Consider the following 13,567-nt stretch of genomic DNA (forward strand, 5'->3'; position numbering starts at 1 on the left):
CCATGCGAGCACCCCTTCAAAGCTTCCCCTCTGCTTTTCCATTTGCTGGAAGATTCTTCATGTAGTTTTGCTTTTTCTGAACGTCTGACTTTTTTTTACCTAGATGGAAACTCCATGAAGGCAGGGATCTGTTTTGTTCATTCTTATAACTCCAGTGCCTAAAGAATGGCCCATGCTGGCAGTTTATTAGATGGATAAGTGGGTAGAGGGACGGGTGGGCAGGTGAGTAGGTGGAAAGGTGGATAGATGGATGAATGATGGATAGTTGGATGGGTGGGTTGATGCATGATGGGTGGTTGGATGACTAGATGGATGTGTGATGGGTGGTTGGTTGGTTGGATGGATGGATGGATGGATGTGTGATGGTGGTTAGATGGATGAATGATGGATAGTTGGATGGGTGGGTTGATGCATGATGGGTGGTTGGATGGCTGGATGGATGTGTGATAGGTGGTTGGATGGATGGATGGATGTGTGATGGGTCGTTGGATGGAAGCTGGGTGAGTGCTTGGAAGCTGGGTGGGTGGGTGGGTGGATGAACAATGGATGGGTAGACGGCTTCATGGGTGAATAAGTGGGTGGATGGAAGGGTGGAGGGGTAGGTTAATGAGTGGGGGTGGGTGTGTGGAAGGATGGATGGATGAGTGACTGGAATAACAGATGGGCAAATTTGTGCGGTGTTTTATCATTTCTGACATGCCCTTTTTCTCTTAGAAACCCTGTAGTGTTCCCCTCTTTGCCTCCTATCTGTGTGTTTTCTCTGGTAGTGAAGTTTCTGACACATGAGCCACGCTGCTGGGTTGTGTCTTTAAGACTGTGCTTTCTGCATCCTAGGATCCAGTGTTAGGACTGAGCTCTTTGATGGGGCTTTGAGTTGACTTGAGGTTTTGTGTGTTTGTGCGAAATGACCTGACTTTGAAATTGTCCTATGTTCCTGCTCCTGGGCCCTTCCATTCACTCCTTGTTCTCTGTTCTTGTGTTTCATGTTGATCATTAATTCTGCATAAACTAAGGCTTCCTCAAGTGCTTGAGTTTTACCACTGTGGCCTTTGGAAATTCTAGTTTTTCTAGTTCAAAGCTCTTACCTGTCTCTTAGGACCAGAAAGGAATTGTCTTTTTATCTGTTTAAGAACTTAAGTGGTCAATCTTTACACGCCCTTGCACTCTTGGAGCACGTTCCCAGCCCTCCCCCAGGTCCTGAGGTTCTCTGCCTGCTGTGTCCCCTCTCTGGGTGAACCCTGGGACCCTGCGTCTCTCTTCTCCCAGCTCCTAGAGCAGCCCCCCAGGGGTAAGTTCTGGAGCTCCTGAGCCAGGGGTTCACATCAGCATCCCCTGGCCTGGGCCCTCTGCACCTGTCCCCATGCCCTGTATCTTCCCTGGGCTTGTGCCCAGCCCCCTGCCAGAGTCTCCATGTAATGACGCGGAGACCCTCTGGACATCCCCTTCCTTGTTCACAGACCAGCACCTGGCCCCTGCCTGCAGCAGGTGAGCCGTTTGCTGAAGCCCTGTGCAGCTAGTGCTTTTCTGGAAGCCCCTTAGGCTGAGGGTTGATGGCTGTGGTGCTCCGGTCTCTGGGCAGGCACCAGCCCCAAGCCTGGTGTGGGACAGGTCCCCAGTAGCGGGGCAGGTGCATGAGGCCATGAGGACTGGATAGGCCTTGGCTCGTGGGAGCTTTTATTTTGCCATTAAGAATGCTTTTCTGGCCGAGTGTGGAGGCTCGCGCCTGTAATCCCGCCACTTTGGGAGGCTAAGGCGAGCAGATCACCTGAGGTCAGGAGTTTGAGACCAGCCTGGCCAACATGGTGAAACCCCGTCTCTACTAAAAATACAAAATTAGCCAGGCGTGGTGGTGTGCACCTGTAATCCCAGCAACTCAGGAGGCTGAGGCAGGAGAATCGCTTGAACCTGGGAGGTAGAGGTTGTGAGCCGAGATCGCACCATTGCACTCCAGCCTGGGTGACAGAGTGAGACTCTGTCTCTATTAAAAACAAACAAACAAAAAAAAACAACACTTTTCTGTACCATAGTCAGGAAGCTGAGCCCTGCATCCCTCCTACGGGGAGAGCGAGAGCTTTTGGCGGGCTGCATGCGTGATCGAGTACAGCAGTCGGTTTGCCCAGTGGACTCTATCCTTGGCGTGGGAGGCGAGGCTGCCATTGTAATGGGGGTGTGCAGAGTACGGGGGAATTTCCCCCAGGTTTGAATGACTCAGCAAGCCTTTGACTCCAAGCGGAATCCTAGGGTGTAAAGGGAACACAAATTTATTTTGAGTGAGAATTCCTGGAAAAGGAAAGATAAAGTAAATCCTGATAGTGAGCATAGTTGAACATTTATTTTATTAAAAGTGTGTCTTATAAAAGCTCTATTAGAAAATAAAAGATATAGAGCTAAAAGACACAGAGCTCACTAAATTTGACCTGAATTATTTACCTTCAGATGATTTTAGAATGAAAAACTGTCGTATCACATCTCTTTTCAACCCAGCCGTGGTGGGAACATTTACAAATGCCCCCAATTCGGGATTCTCCCTGAGGGTTGGTGAGGAACGAGCCCTCCAGCTACCTATAAACAGCACCGTAATCCACTCTCGCTTTGCTTAACGTTATCTTCTGTGCAGTGCTGTGCTGCAAATACTTAACTACCAACCCTTGCGGGGAATCCTGAATTGGCTCCGTTGTACAGGCTGGAGGTGCTGGGGGTCAGCCCTAAGGAAACCAGAGATAGGACCTTCCCCAGCTCGTCCAGTTCATCCAGAGCCCAGTTGCTGCACAGTTCTCATGGTCCTTTAGTAAAAAAAGAAAAGATGTTTTAACTGTAAAATTATTTCACCTCATCAACAGCTTTCCTGCACTGTTTGAATCAAATACATGCATGATGTGGTTTTGTAACTCATGGATTAAGTGCAGGCATTAATCATTGGCTTGGAACAGGGGAAATCCTGGTATTTTATGACTTCATTTCACAAGCGTCTGTCAGTACCTGCTATGGACCCAGCTTCCCCACACCCCCCCCACTCCCGCCAACCCTCCCTGCCAGGTGCTCAGCATATGCCCTGCACACACCAGGCATTTATTGGGCACTCACTGTGTGCCTGACAGTCTCAGACTGGCCCCCAAACAGACCCTGTCATTGCCTGCACAGAGCTGGGGAGAGAAACGCGTGGGGGAACCATCATACAAGCAGGGCTAGATGTGGAGCTGGTGGGGCGATTGCTAGAGAGGGGAGATTTGGAGTCGATGAGAGCCCCAGGGGCACCCTGAGCAGGCAGGTGGGCCGAGCTTAGGTACTGTGAGGGGATGCGGGTGGCCTCCAGGCACTGGAAAGCCAAGAGAGACCGAGAGAGGACGTGGGGCTGGAGGATGGCCTGCAGTGTATGCTCTGCTCAGGGCCATCTGTGGCCGCCCCAGGAGGAAGGAGACAGTGGGGCTGGCACAGGCTCATGAGTGTGGTGTGGAGGGGGCTGGGTGTGTGGCTGGGGGCCGGGCCCTGAGACCCCTTAGGCTGGGTCTTTATGGAGCAGTGGGATTCTAGCCGTGGGACTGACACGTGGTGAGTCCAGTATCATGGAGCACTCTGCTGTTGTGATGCAAGGGACAAGTAGGTCTGGAGGCTGTGGGTGGGGCAGGAGCAGGGGCTGTGAGGCGAGGGGGCCTGTGGCTGTGCAGGGGCCTGCTGGAGGCAGGAGGGGCTGCAATGAGGACTCCACCTCTCCCTGGCTGGGTGGGGGAGGATGAGCTGGCAAAGGCCGGGAGCAACATCTCCTGCAAGCAGGGAGAGCAGCACGCGGGGAGTCCTGGACACTTCAACTTCTGAAGGGTCCGTGGGAAAGGCTCCACCAGCCAGGCGCTGCTGCTCTAGGGGCACCGGGTTTGCAGAGGCCAGAATGTACGCGATTGCAATTCCGGGACAAACGTGGAGGGCCACTGTAGTGAATTCAGCAGTGGCTTCCAAATCCGTGTCCACGCACAATCTCAGAATGAGACTTCAGTTGGAAATAGGGTCTTTCCAGATGTAAATGAGTTTGGGTCCTTGAGATTAAGCATCGTGGGTTTAGAGTGGGCCCTTAATCCAATGACTCATGTCTTTTCTTTATTGTTATTATTTTTTTGAGACAGCCTTGCTCTGTCACCCAGGCTGGAGTGCAGTGGTGCAATTTTTGGCAACCTCCACCTCCTGGCTTCAAGAGATTCTCCTGCCTCAGCCTGCTGAGTAGCCGGGACTACAGGCACGTGCCACCATACCTGGCTAATTTTTTGTATTTTTAGTAGAGACAGGGTTTTGCCATGTTGGCCAGGTTGGTCTCGAACTCCTGACCTCAGGTGATCCACTCGCCTTGGCCTCCCAAAGTGCTGGAATGACAGGCGTGAGCCACTTCACTCACTCTGCCTTGTTTTTTATTTTTGAGGTGGAGTTTCGCTCTTGTCACCCAGGCTGGATTGCAGTGGTGTGACCTTGGCTCACTGCAAACTCCACCTCCTGGGTTCAAAGGATTCTCCTGCCTCAGCCTCCCAAGTAGCTGAGATTACAGGCGCTCGCCACCACGCTGGGTTAATTTTTGTATTAGAGACTGGGTTTCACCATGTTGGCCAGGCTAGCGAACTCCTGATCTCAGGTGATCCACCCGCCTCAGCCTCCCAAAGTGCTGGGATTACAGGCGTGAGCCACCGCTGCCAGCGTGGTGTCTTTAATAACAGGAAGGAGAGGGAGATTTGACAGCCTTGTGAGGACAGAGCAGAGATTGGAACGATGGTACGCTGGGATGCTGGGAGAGGCAGGAGGGATCCACCCTGGAGCCTCCAGAGGGAGCTGGGCCCTGCTGATACCTTGATTTCAGACTCCTGGCCTGTGCGACTCTGAGAGGATGAATTTCAGTTGTTTTAAGCCTCCAGTTTGGGGTCATCTGTTATGGCAGCCACGGGAAACACATACAGCTACTTTCTGAAAATGAAAACAAACAGAAAACAAAGCAAACAGAACTCTACATTAAAAAAGCAAACCAAACAATTCTCTGGAGATTAGTTTTATTTGCAACATATGTAAAGGAGCAAGACCTTTTCAGCGCAGGGCAAACACCTGTGCTTGGGTTCGCTGTGCTCTCACGGGCACGGGCGTTAGCAGCCATCTGTTGATCTCCAGTCCCTGCACGGGGGCAGGACAAGCTTGTATCCATCAGCCTCCCTTTCACAGGGAAGCCTGAGGACGTCGGGGGCCACTAGAAATCAAATTTGGAAGCAGGAATGCCAGTCTGCGAGTTCAAATTCAAACGTTCCAGATACAGGCAAAGTGCTGTCTTCACTCAGGGCTGGACCGCCTTTTCCTGGGCCTTTTAGAGGAAACCCCAGGCTGGAGGTGAGAAGTTGAGTCTTCCAGCCCTCGGATGAGTGGGGAGTGAGTTCCAGCCCGGGGCAGGTGCGACTGGGAGGCTGCGTGGGGGTCATGGGCCTGGGCTTCACCTTCCTCTGGGAGAGTTTGAGCCCCGGGCGCAGGCTGGGTTCTCAGTCCTGGAACAGACAGAGGCGGCTGTGGGAAGGGCAGAGCTGGGCCCACAGGCCCTGTTTGCCGTCTCGGTTGGGTGAGTACACCCAGCCTCTCCCCGTGGCTTTGTTATTCCAGAGTGTGCTTTGCTTGGCCACCGGCTGGAACTTAGAAAGCAAACACTCCCAAATGTCACGTATTTTAAAAGTAGAAACAAGGTAATTTGAAGTGTCCAAAGGAGGAGAAATAGACCTTAAGCTTCACACTTGCCGTGAACACAGGATTTATAAAGGCCAGCCGCCCACCTGTACAGGAAGCCACGAGCAGTGACTTGCCCATGTGAGTGTGCAGGTGGGTGTGCAGGTATGCACCTGTGTGTGACAGGATGTGAGGTGTATATGAGGGTGTGTCAATGTGTGTGTGTGTGAACAGGTGTGTATGGATGTGTGTGTAGCTGGGGGGACACTGCAAGTGTGAATACATGTGGGAGGTTATAAGCATTGTGCAAACGGGTGTGCAGGTGTGTGCGTGCACATGGCCTGCCTGCAGGGTGGCAGGGTGCGGCATCTGTGGTGGGCTCACCCCCAGTAGCGGGGAGTGGTGGGGAGGTTAGCCTCCACGGGTGCTGGGAGCCTGGATGAGGGCCTAGGACTGCCTCCTCTCCGTCTGCTTTAACTCTGAGTGGGGTGGGAAACCCCTCTGTTCCCATTTCCCTGGGGGCAGCCCCTGCCAGTGCAGAACAGGTGGGTGGGATCCTGTCCTGACTCTTGGGGAGGAGGAGGAAGCACCCCCTGGCCTGTGCCTGGCTCTGACCCTTCGTCAGCTCTGGTGCCTGCGAGCCCTTGGGGTTATTGGCGTGGAGGCTGTGCATGCTCATGAAATTCAGCAAAAGGTTAGCGATTTCAGCCCTCCTTGTATTTGAGAGGGCTCATACTGGAATCTGTTTTTTTAAAGAGACGGAGTCTTGCTCTTTCTCCCAGGCTGGAGTGCAGTGGCGCGATCTCGGCTCACTGCAAGCTCCGCCTCCCGGGTTCACGCGATTCTCCTGCCTCAGCCTCCCGAGTAGCTGGGACTACAGACGCCGCCACCTCGCCCTGCTAATTTTTTGTATTTTTAGTGTAGACGGGGTTTCACCATGTTAGCCAGGATGGTCTTGATTTCCTGACCTCGTGATCCACCCGCCTTGGCCTCCCAAAGTGCTGGGATTACAGGCGTGAGCCGCCGCACCCAGCCCAGTTACACATTCTTAGGTGTTGCAGCCTGGTCTTGGAGACTGGGAGGTGCCTGGGGGAAGTAGAGGGAGAACTCGGATTCTTCAGAGGCACCATTTACCTCTGATGATTGTTATGCTAATTATAAATCAGTTTCATTTGTTCCTCAAAAGCTCATTTGAAGCATTCTCTTGGAGGATTGACAGGATTTCCTAAAACTAACAACTGAACTCACTGAATTGAGCACGTGGTTGAGGTTGGCCTTCCTGAAAAACAGACTCCATGCCCCAGCTTGGAGGAGCCTTCAGGAGCCACAGCTGGGGGCAGTGAGGGGCCCTGGCCTGGACAGAGGGAAGGTCGGACTGCCCTGCAGGTATACAAGGCCTTGGCCACCCCACAGCATGCTGCAGAGCTGGGATGGCCTCTCAGGGATGGCCTGCGTTGGGCAGTCTGGTCACTGTGTCCACGCTGACCCATTGCTGGATGGGGGCTGCCTCAGCGAGGGCAAAATCTGAGTGCAGGGTCTCAGCTATGAGCCATCAGCAACCCACACCCCAGAGCCATCCTGGAGGGGAATGGTGCGGGGTATACCTCAGCACCCACCCTTGATAGCACCTGATTTCTTTTTTTTCTTCTTGTTGTTGTTTGTTTAAGATAAGTGTCACTCTTGTTGCCCAGGCTGGAGTGCAGTGGTGCCATCTCGGCTCACTGCAGCCTCCGCTCTCTGGGTTCAAGCAATTCTGCCTCAGCCTCCCGAGTAGCTGGGATTTCAGGCATGTGCCACCACATCCAGCTACTTTTTGTATTTTTAGTAGAGATGGGGTTTCACCATGTTGGTCAGGCTAGTCTTGAACTCCTGACCTCAGGTGATCCGCCTGCCTCGGCCTCCCCAAGTGCTGGGATTACAGGTGTGAGCCACCGTGATTTCTTTATTTTTAAAAATGGGTAATAAAGTTTAATGTTCACTAGTCTTTTAAAATCGCCAGTTGTCTCATACATATCTGCTCTGGCCAGAATTGTGCCCTCATAAATTTCTACACTGAAGCCCTATGCCTCATGATGGGCGCTTTAGGAGGTGATTAGGTTTAGGCGAGGTCATGGGGTGGGGCCCCCAGACTTCGATTGGAGTCCTTGTAAGGAGAGGAAGAGACCACAGCCCTCTCCTGTATGCAGCAGGAAAGCACCGTCTGCAAGCTAGAAAGATAGACCTCCACAGGGGCCACCTCAGCAGGAACCATGGTTGGTGTTGAGCTTCCACCCTCCAGAGCTCTGAGAAATAAGTGTCTGTTGTATAAGCCCCCCTATCTGTGGTACTTGATTATGGCAGCCTAGGCAGACTGGCATTGTAAATGTGTTTTCATTCTGTTTGAGTTGGCATCAAATTAGGCCGCCGCGCACGGCAGCGGCTGTGTGAATCTCGCTGGCCATCCGGAGCGTGGTTGGAGGCCTCTTGGGAGACATTGCAAGTGCCTGTCCCAAGGGCCCATCATGGAGCCATCCCACTCTGGGGACTCCGGTGAGGTCTGGGCTCCAGTAAGATGCTGTCATTTGAAGGGTACGCTGGGTCATGCACTGAGCGTCCTCACGTTGGATGTCCCCCAAGTTCCATCTTTGTAGCAGTCTTTTTTTTTTTTTTTTTTTTTTTAAATGAAGTCTTGCTCTGTCACCTAGGCTGGAGTGCAGTGGTGTGATCTTGGCTCACTACAACTTCCGCCTCCCGGGTTGAAGCAGTTCTCCTGCGTCAGCCTTCCGAGTAGATGGGATTACAGGCGCCTGCCACCATGCCTGGCTGATTTTTCTATTTTTAGTAGAGACAGGGTTTCACCATGTTGGTCAGGCTGGTCTTTAACTCCTGGCCTCAGACATCTACCCACCTCAGCCTCCCAAAGTGCTGGGATTACAGGCGTGAGCCATCGCGTCTGGCCTGTAGCAGTCTTTTAACAACCCAAGATGACCAGAGCCATGAAGGAAAAAAATGGATAAATATGATCATATACAGACAAAAAATTTCTGTGGGACTAGAAATACATAAAACCTAATGTTAAACATTAAGCTGGGGGAAATTGCCACGAAAATGACAGAATTGTTCGTTTTCATAATTTACAAGGAACTTGCATAACATGATAAAAGCAGGACCAACAACCCAGCAGAAAGACAAACCCAGGAATGATCAGGTAGCTTCCAGGAAAGAGAGTGTAAATTGCCAATAAAATAGGAAGAGATGCTGGCCTCATCAAAGATAAATGCAAATGAAAACATCGTTGAGATCCATTTGTCAGAGATGCAAAATATTTTAAAGACTGATCATACCTAGTGTTGAAGACAGAACAAAATTCTCTCCTCTGCATTGGTGGGAGTGGGTATGTGTAGCCTTTTGAAGATGGTGGTTTGGAAATATCCATCAAAATGTCGCTTGTGGCCAGGTGCAGTGGCTCATGTCTGTAATCCCAGCATTTTGGGAGGCTGAGGCAGGCTGATCCCTTGAGACCAGCCCAGCCAACATGGTGAAACGCTGTCTCTACTAAAAATACAAAAATTAGCCGGGCATGGTGGCTAATTGATTGGATCCAGGAGGCGGAGGTTGCAGTGAGCCTAGATCACAGCACTGCACTCCAGCCTGGGCGACAGAGTGAGACTCTGTCTCAAAAAAAAAAATGTCACTTGTGTGTGACCTTTGATTCAGTAGTGTTAGGGATTTTCTCCAGAATCTTAAAGCACATCAGGGTTTATACAGGAGAATGTTTACTGAAAAGTCATTTGCCATAAACGAAAACTATAAATAGCCCACATGCCCGTCGACTGGAGTGATGTAAGTTTTGACGTGGTCCTCTGATGGAATACTATGACTTGAGACGGAGTCTTGCTCTGTTGCCCAGGTTAGAGTGCAGTGGCGCAATCTCTGCTCACTGCGGCCTCCGCCTCCCGGGTTCCAGCAATTCTCCCGCCTCAGCCTCCTAAGTCACTGGGATTACAGGTGTGCGCCACCACACCCAGCTAATTTTTGTATTTTTAGTAGAGACAGGGTTTCCCCAGTTTGGCCAGGCTGGTCTCACACTCCTGATCTCAGGTGATCCATCCACCTTGGCCTCCCAAAATGCTGGGATTACAGGCACGAGCCACCACGCCCGGCTCACGCCATACTTTTTACACTGTGTTTTTTTGTTTGTTTGTGAACATAATACTTTTATTTTAAAATGCGTTCATTTAAAATTTTGTACCTGGGAGAGAATGTTGCTGGGAATTTTCTGGTTGTTGGAAGCCTCTAAAGGTCTGTGAGGGGTCTCTGGCCAATGTCTACCCCAGGTGGTGGAGGCAGAGGAGGCAGTATGGGCTGTGCGGGTTGTGGGCCACCATCCCCGTCTGGGGGCGGGAGTGTCACCAGCCATACACCTGGCTGCTGGAGGATGCAGTGGCCAGTGCAGGAACAACTTGTTCAAAGCGTGGCGAATGCTGAGCCCCTCCGAGCAGATGAGGTTCTGAGTACTCCTAGTCTGAGGGCAGACGGGGAGAGAGGCAGTGTGCTGTGGGCTGCCCGGCTGGTTTTCTTGGAAAGCTTCCAGAACCTTCCTGTCACAGAAGAGTTTAAACTCTGAGGAGGACATCAGAGTAGGGTGGTGCCTGCCCTTCAGGAGCTCACAGGCTGGTGGTCGAGACGGGCCAGATTAGAACTGAGTTGGAATCCAGGGGTGGCCAGTGTGAGGTGTCTGTGGGAGGGCGGACGGCAGGCAGGGCAGGCGGCCTGCTGAGAAGGTGGCCTTTGGGTCTAGTGATGACAGCATGCTCCGAATCTCTGATGAGACTTTGCTGTGTTCTGCTATGGCACAGGCATAGGTGTGGGGAGAGGGCGTGAGGCCCTCTGGTCTGTTTCTAGGCGTTCCGCTCAGAGGAGTCCAGCTCAGCCTGCAGGGTGCTCTGAACGGGGCTGGAGGCTGGGAATGGCTCATTGCTGCTGTTTCTTTGACCCCAGAGAGAGCTTTGTGGAAACCCCCCAGCCACCATCCTTAGCTCGCCCACCAGTAGCTGGGTGCAGCCAACTCTGGCACGGCTCTGGGCAAGTCCTCGGGAACTCAGGGGTTTCTGTTCATGTCACAGACCTGACCTGGAGTCAGTCAGGTTTTCTTTCAGCAGCTGACTCTGTGGCTGGGGCGTGTCCGGGGTCTGTGACAGGCTCGTTGGCTCTTCCCTGGCTGGTTGGTAACCTCTCTGGCGTCTTCCTCTCGTCCCCCAGGAGAGCACTGTGAGGTGGATGCCCGCTCAGGCCGCTGTGCCAACGGGGTGTGCAAGAACGGGGGCACCTGCGTGAACCTGCTCATCGGTGGCTTCCACTGCGTCTGTCCTCCCGGCGAGTACGAGAGGCCCTACTGCGAGGTGACCACCAGGAGCTTCCCGCCCCGGTCCTTCGTCACCTTCCGGGGCCTGAGACAGCGATTCCACTTCACCGTCTCCCTCACGTGAGTGTGTGTCCTGCCGCACCACACAGGTCTCTTCAGGAAAGGGCGGGCTTCTCTGTGCACCCCATCCCTCCAGACCGTGATGTCGGTGTCCTCCCTGTGTGGCCTTTGATAGTTCAGTAGCTCCAGGCCAGGTGCGGTGGCTCACACCTGTCATCCCAGCACTTTGGGAGCTCGAGGCGGGCGAATCACCTGAGGTTGGGAGTTTGAGACCAGCCTGCTCAACATGGCAAAATCCCGTCTCTACTAAAAATACAAAAATTAGCTGGATGTGGTGGTTTACACCTGCAATCCCAACTACTTGGGAGGCTGAGATGTGAATCACTTGAACCAGAAGGTGGAGGTTGCAGTGAGCCAAGATTGTGCCACTGCACTCCAACCTGGGCAACAGAGCGAGTACTCCATCTCACACACACACACACACTTACTCCTTCTGTGTCTTTGTACCCCTTAACCCACTTCTCTTCAGCCCCTTGCCTGCTCCCTCCCCAGCCTCTGGTGACCACCACTCTCCTCTCCACCTCTGATCATGTTTGATTAAATGTCTGCACAAGGGAATGATCCGCTGCTGCTTGTCAGATTCTGAATTTCTGAGATTATTGCACTGGACAATTAGGAAGGATTTCCCTTATGTGTGATGGTGGCTAAACAATCAGAGCTGACACTAAATCACTGAGGGTCTTGTAGGGAATGCCTTTAAAAGTAAAATCGTAAGGTCCCTCCCCAAGCTTCCAGGGCAGTTACACTTTGGGAGTGGTGGGGGCTGTGGGCAGAACCCTCCTGAGCCTCTGAGAGCCGCTGTGAGGGGCCAGGTTGGGGGCGCCTAGCTGCTTTTGTTTCAGGTGGGTGCTTTCATGCTCCTTCTCCTCTTTCTAGTTTCTCTTTGCCAAGTGTCCAGGCTCCCCAGTGGGCTCCGGGCTCTGTTCCCAGCTGCCTCTCATCCGCCCGGCCCTTTGTTCTTTCCTCCTCCTTCCCCGGCCCCCTCTCCGGGCCTCGGTTTCTGTTTTCTGGCCTTTCCTCTTTTTGCTTGCATTCTTCCAACCCTCCCCTCGGCTTTGGGTCCCTTCTTTATTGCTCCGTCGCCCGTGGTGTATGTGTGCTTGCCAGGGGAGCCGTGCAGGACTGTTGGACGCTGACACCGCCCAACAGCCCCCACCTGGGTCCAAAGGGAACAGCACAGAAGTGAAACCAACCAAAGGGCATCAGGTGTGACCCAGGGGCTGAGTCTCGGGAAACAAACCTGCACTGAGTTGGCCCCATTGTCATCAAGATCCCTTCTCCCTGCTCATTCCCTGCCCAAGCATCAGTGTGCTGTGTGGGTGTTTTTCTTTAGTGTTGGTCGTCAGTTCTTGCTGGCATTCTAAGTAGAGGGGGTTCGAGGGACAGTTGGGAACCGTCAGTTTTTTGTTTTTTGGTTTTTGAGACGGAGTCTCGCTTTGTTGCCAGGCTGAAGTGCAGTGGCGGTGGGATCTCGGCTCACTGCAACTTCCGCCTCCCAGGTTCAAGGAATTCTCCTGCCTCAGCCTCCCAAGTTGCTGGGATTACAGGCGCTCACCACCATGCTGGCTAATTTTGTATTTTTAGTAGAGACGAGGTTTCACCATGTTGGCCGGGCAGGTCAACCTGACCTCAGGTGATCCACCCACCTCGGCTTCCCACAGTGCTGGGATTACAGGTGTGAGCCACCGGCTAGCCGAAACCATCAATTTTAACTCAAGAAAAAGGCTGAGGTCAGATGCTCCAGGCTGGCTCAGGCCGACTCCTGCAGGAAAATGGATAAACCAACCTTAAGTCAAAAGGAGTTCCTGCCACAGATCTCTGATGGTGGAGACACCCAGCTAGTTCAGGAACCCGTCCCAAGCTCACTCAGAAGGTTTGCCAAGTTCTCTGAAACCAGGGAGGTGGGGGAGGTGTTGTGGTGATTTGGGTCTGAAGACCCCCTGCCTGGGCCCCTGGGTGGGAGAAGGATTTCTGAGAATTCGATGATCTCCTGCCAGAGCAGGTGGTTTTTTGCTCTGCATGCTCTGAGTTCTGACAGGCCTGTTCATGTTCAGGCGTCTGTTCATGCCCCTTCCTTTCATTTATTCACACAGCCCATATTAAGCGCTGATATGGACCAGATCCTCTTTGGGCTCTGGAATGCAGCAGGGAATGAGAGCTGCAGTTCCTCCCCTTACGGATCATGCATTCTTATAAACCAGTGAGTCAGCAGCATGATTTCAGAAACTGAGTGATGTCATAGGCTGATGGGAGTTGAGGGCAACTTGGAGTAAAATGAGTCAGGGCAGGTACAGCTGAGTTGACCCCTGAGCGATCTGCAAAGCCTGGGAAGATTGTTTCTGGTGTAGGGGGCAGCTGGTGCAAAGGCCCTGGGGTCTTTTTGACCCATGTTTGGGCACCAAAAGATGCTATTGTGGCTGACTACGGGCG

The 13,567-nt window shown here is 52.7% G+C and overlaps 1 protein-coding gene across 1 annotated transcript in view; it reads left to right on the forward strand.

The window, feature by feature from the left end:
• Positions 1-13,567, forward strand: part of CELSR1 (cadherin EGF LAG seven-pass G-type receptor 1) — a 197,185-nt gene that overhangs the window by 104,299 nt on the left and 79,319 nt on the right. Inside the window, exon 8 of the mRNA XM_017850743.1 lies at positions 10,915-11,137. Within this exon, the coding sequence (XP_017706232.1) occupies positions 10,915-11,137 (223 nt within the window). The remainder of the gene's footprint in view (positions 1-10,914; positions 11,138-13,567) is intronic.

This window comes from Rhinopithecus bieti, unplaced genomic scaffold, assembly GCF_001698545.2.
Source record: "Rhinopithecus bieti isolate Rb0 unplaced genomic scaffold, ASM169854v2 scaffold_32081, whole genome shotgun sequence".
Taxonomy (NCBI): domain Eukaryota; kingdom Metazoa; phylum Chordata; class Mammalia; order Primates; family Cercopithecidae; genus Rhinopithecus; species Rhinopithecus bieti.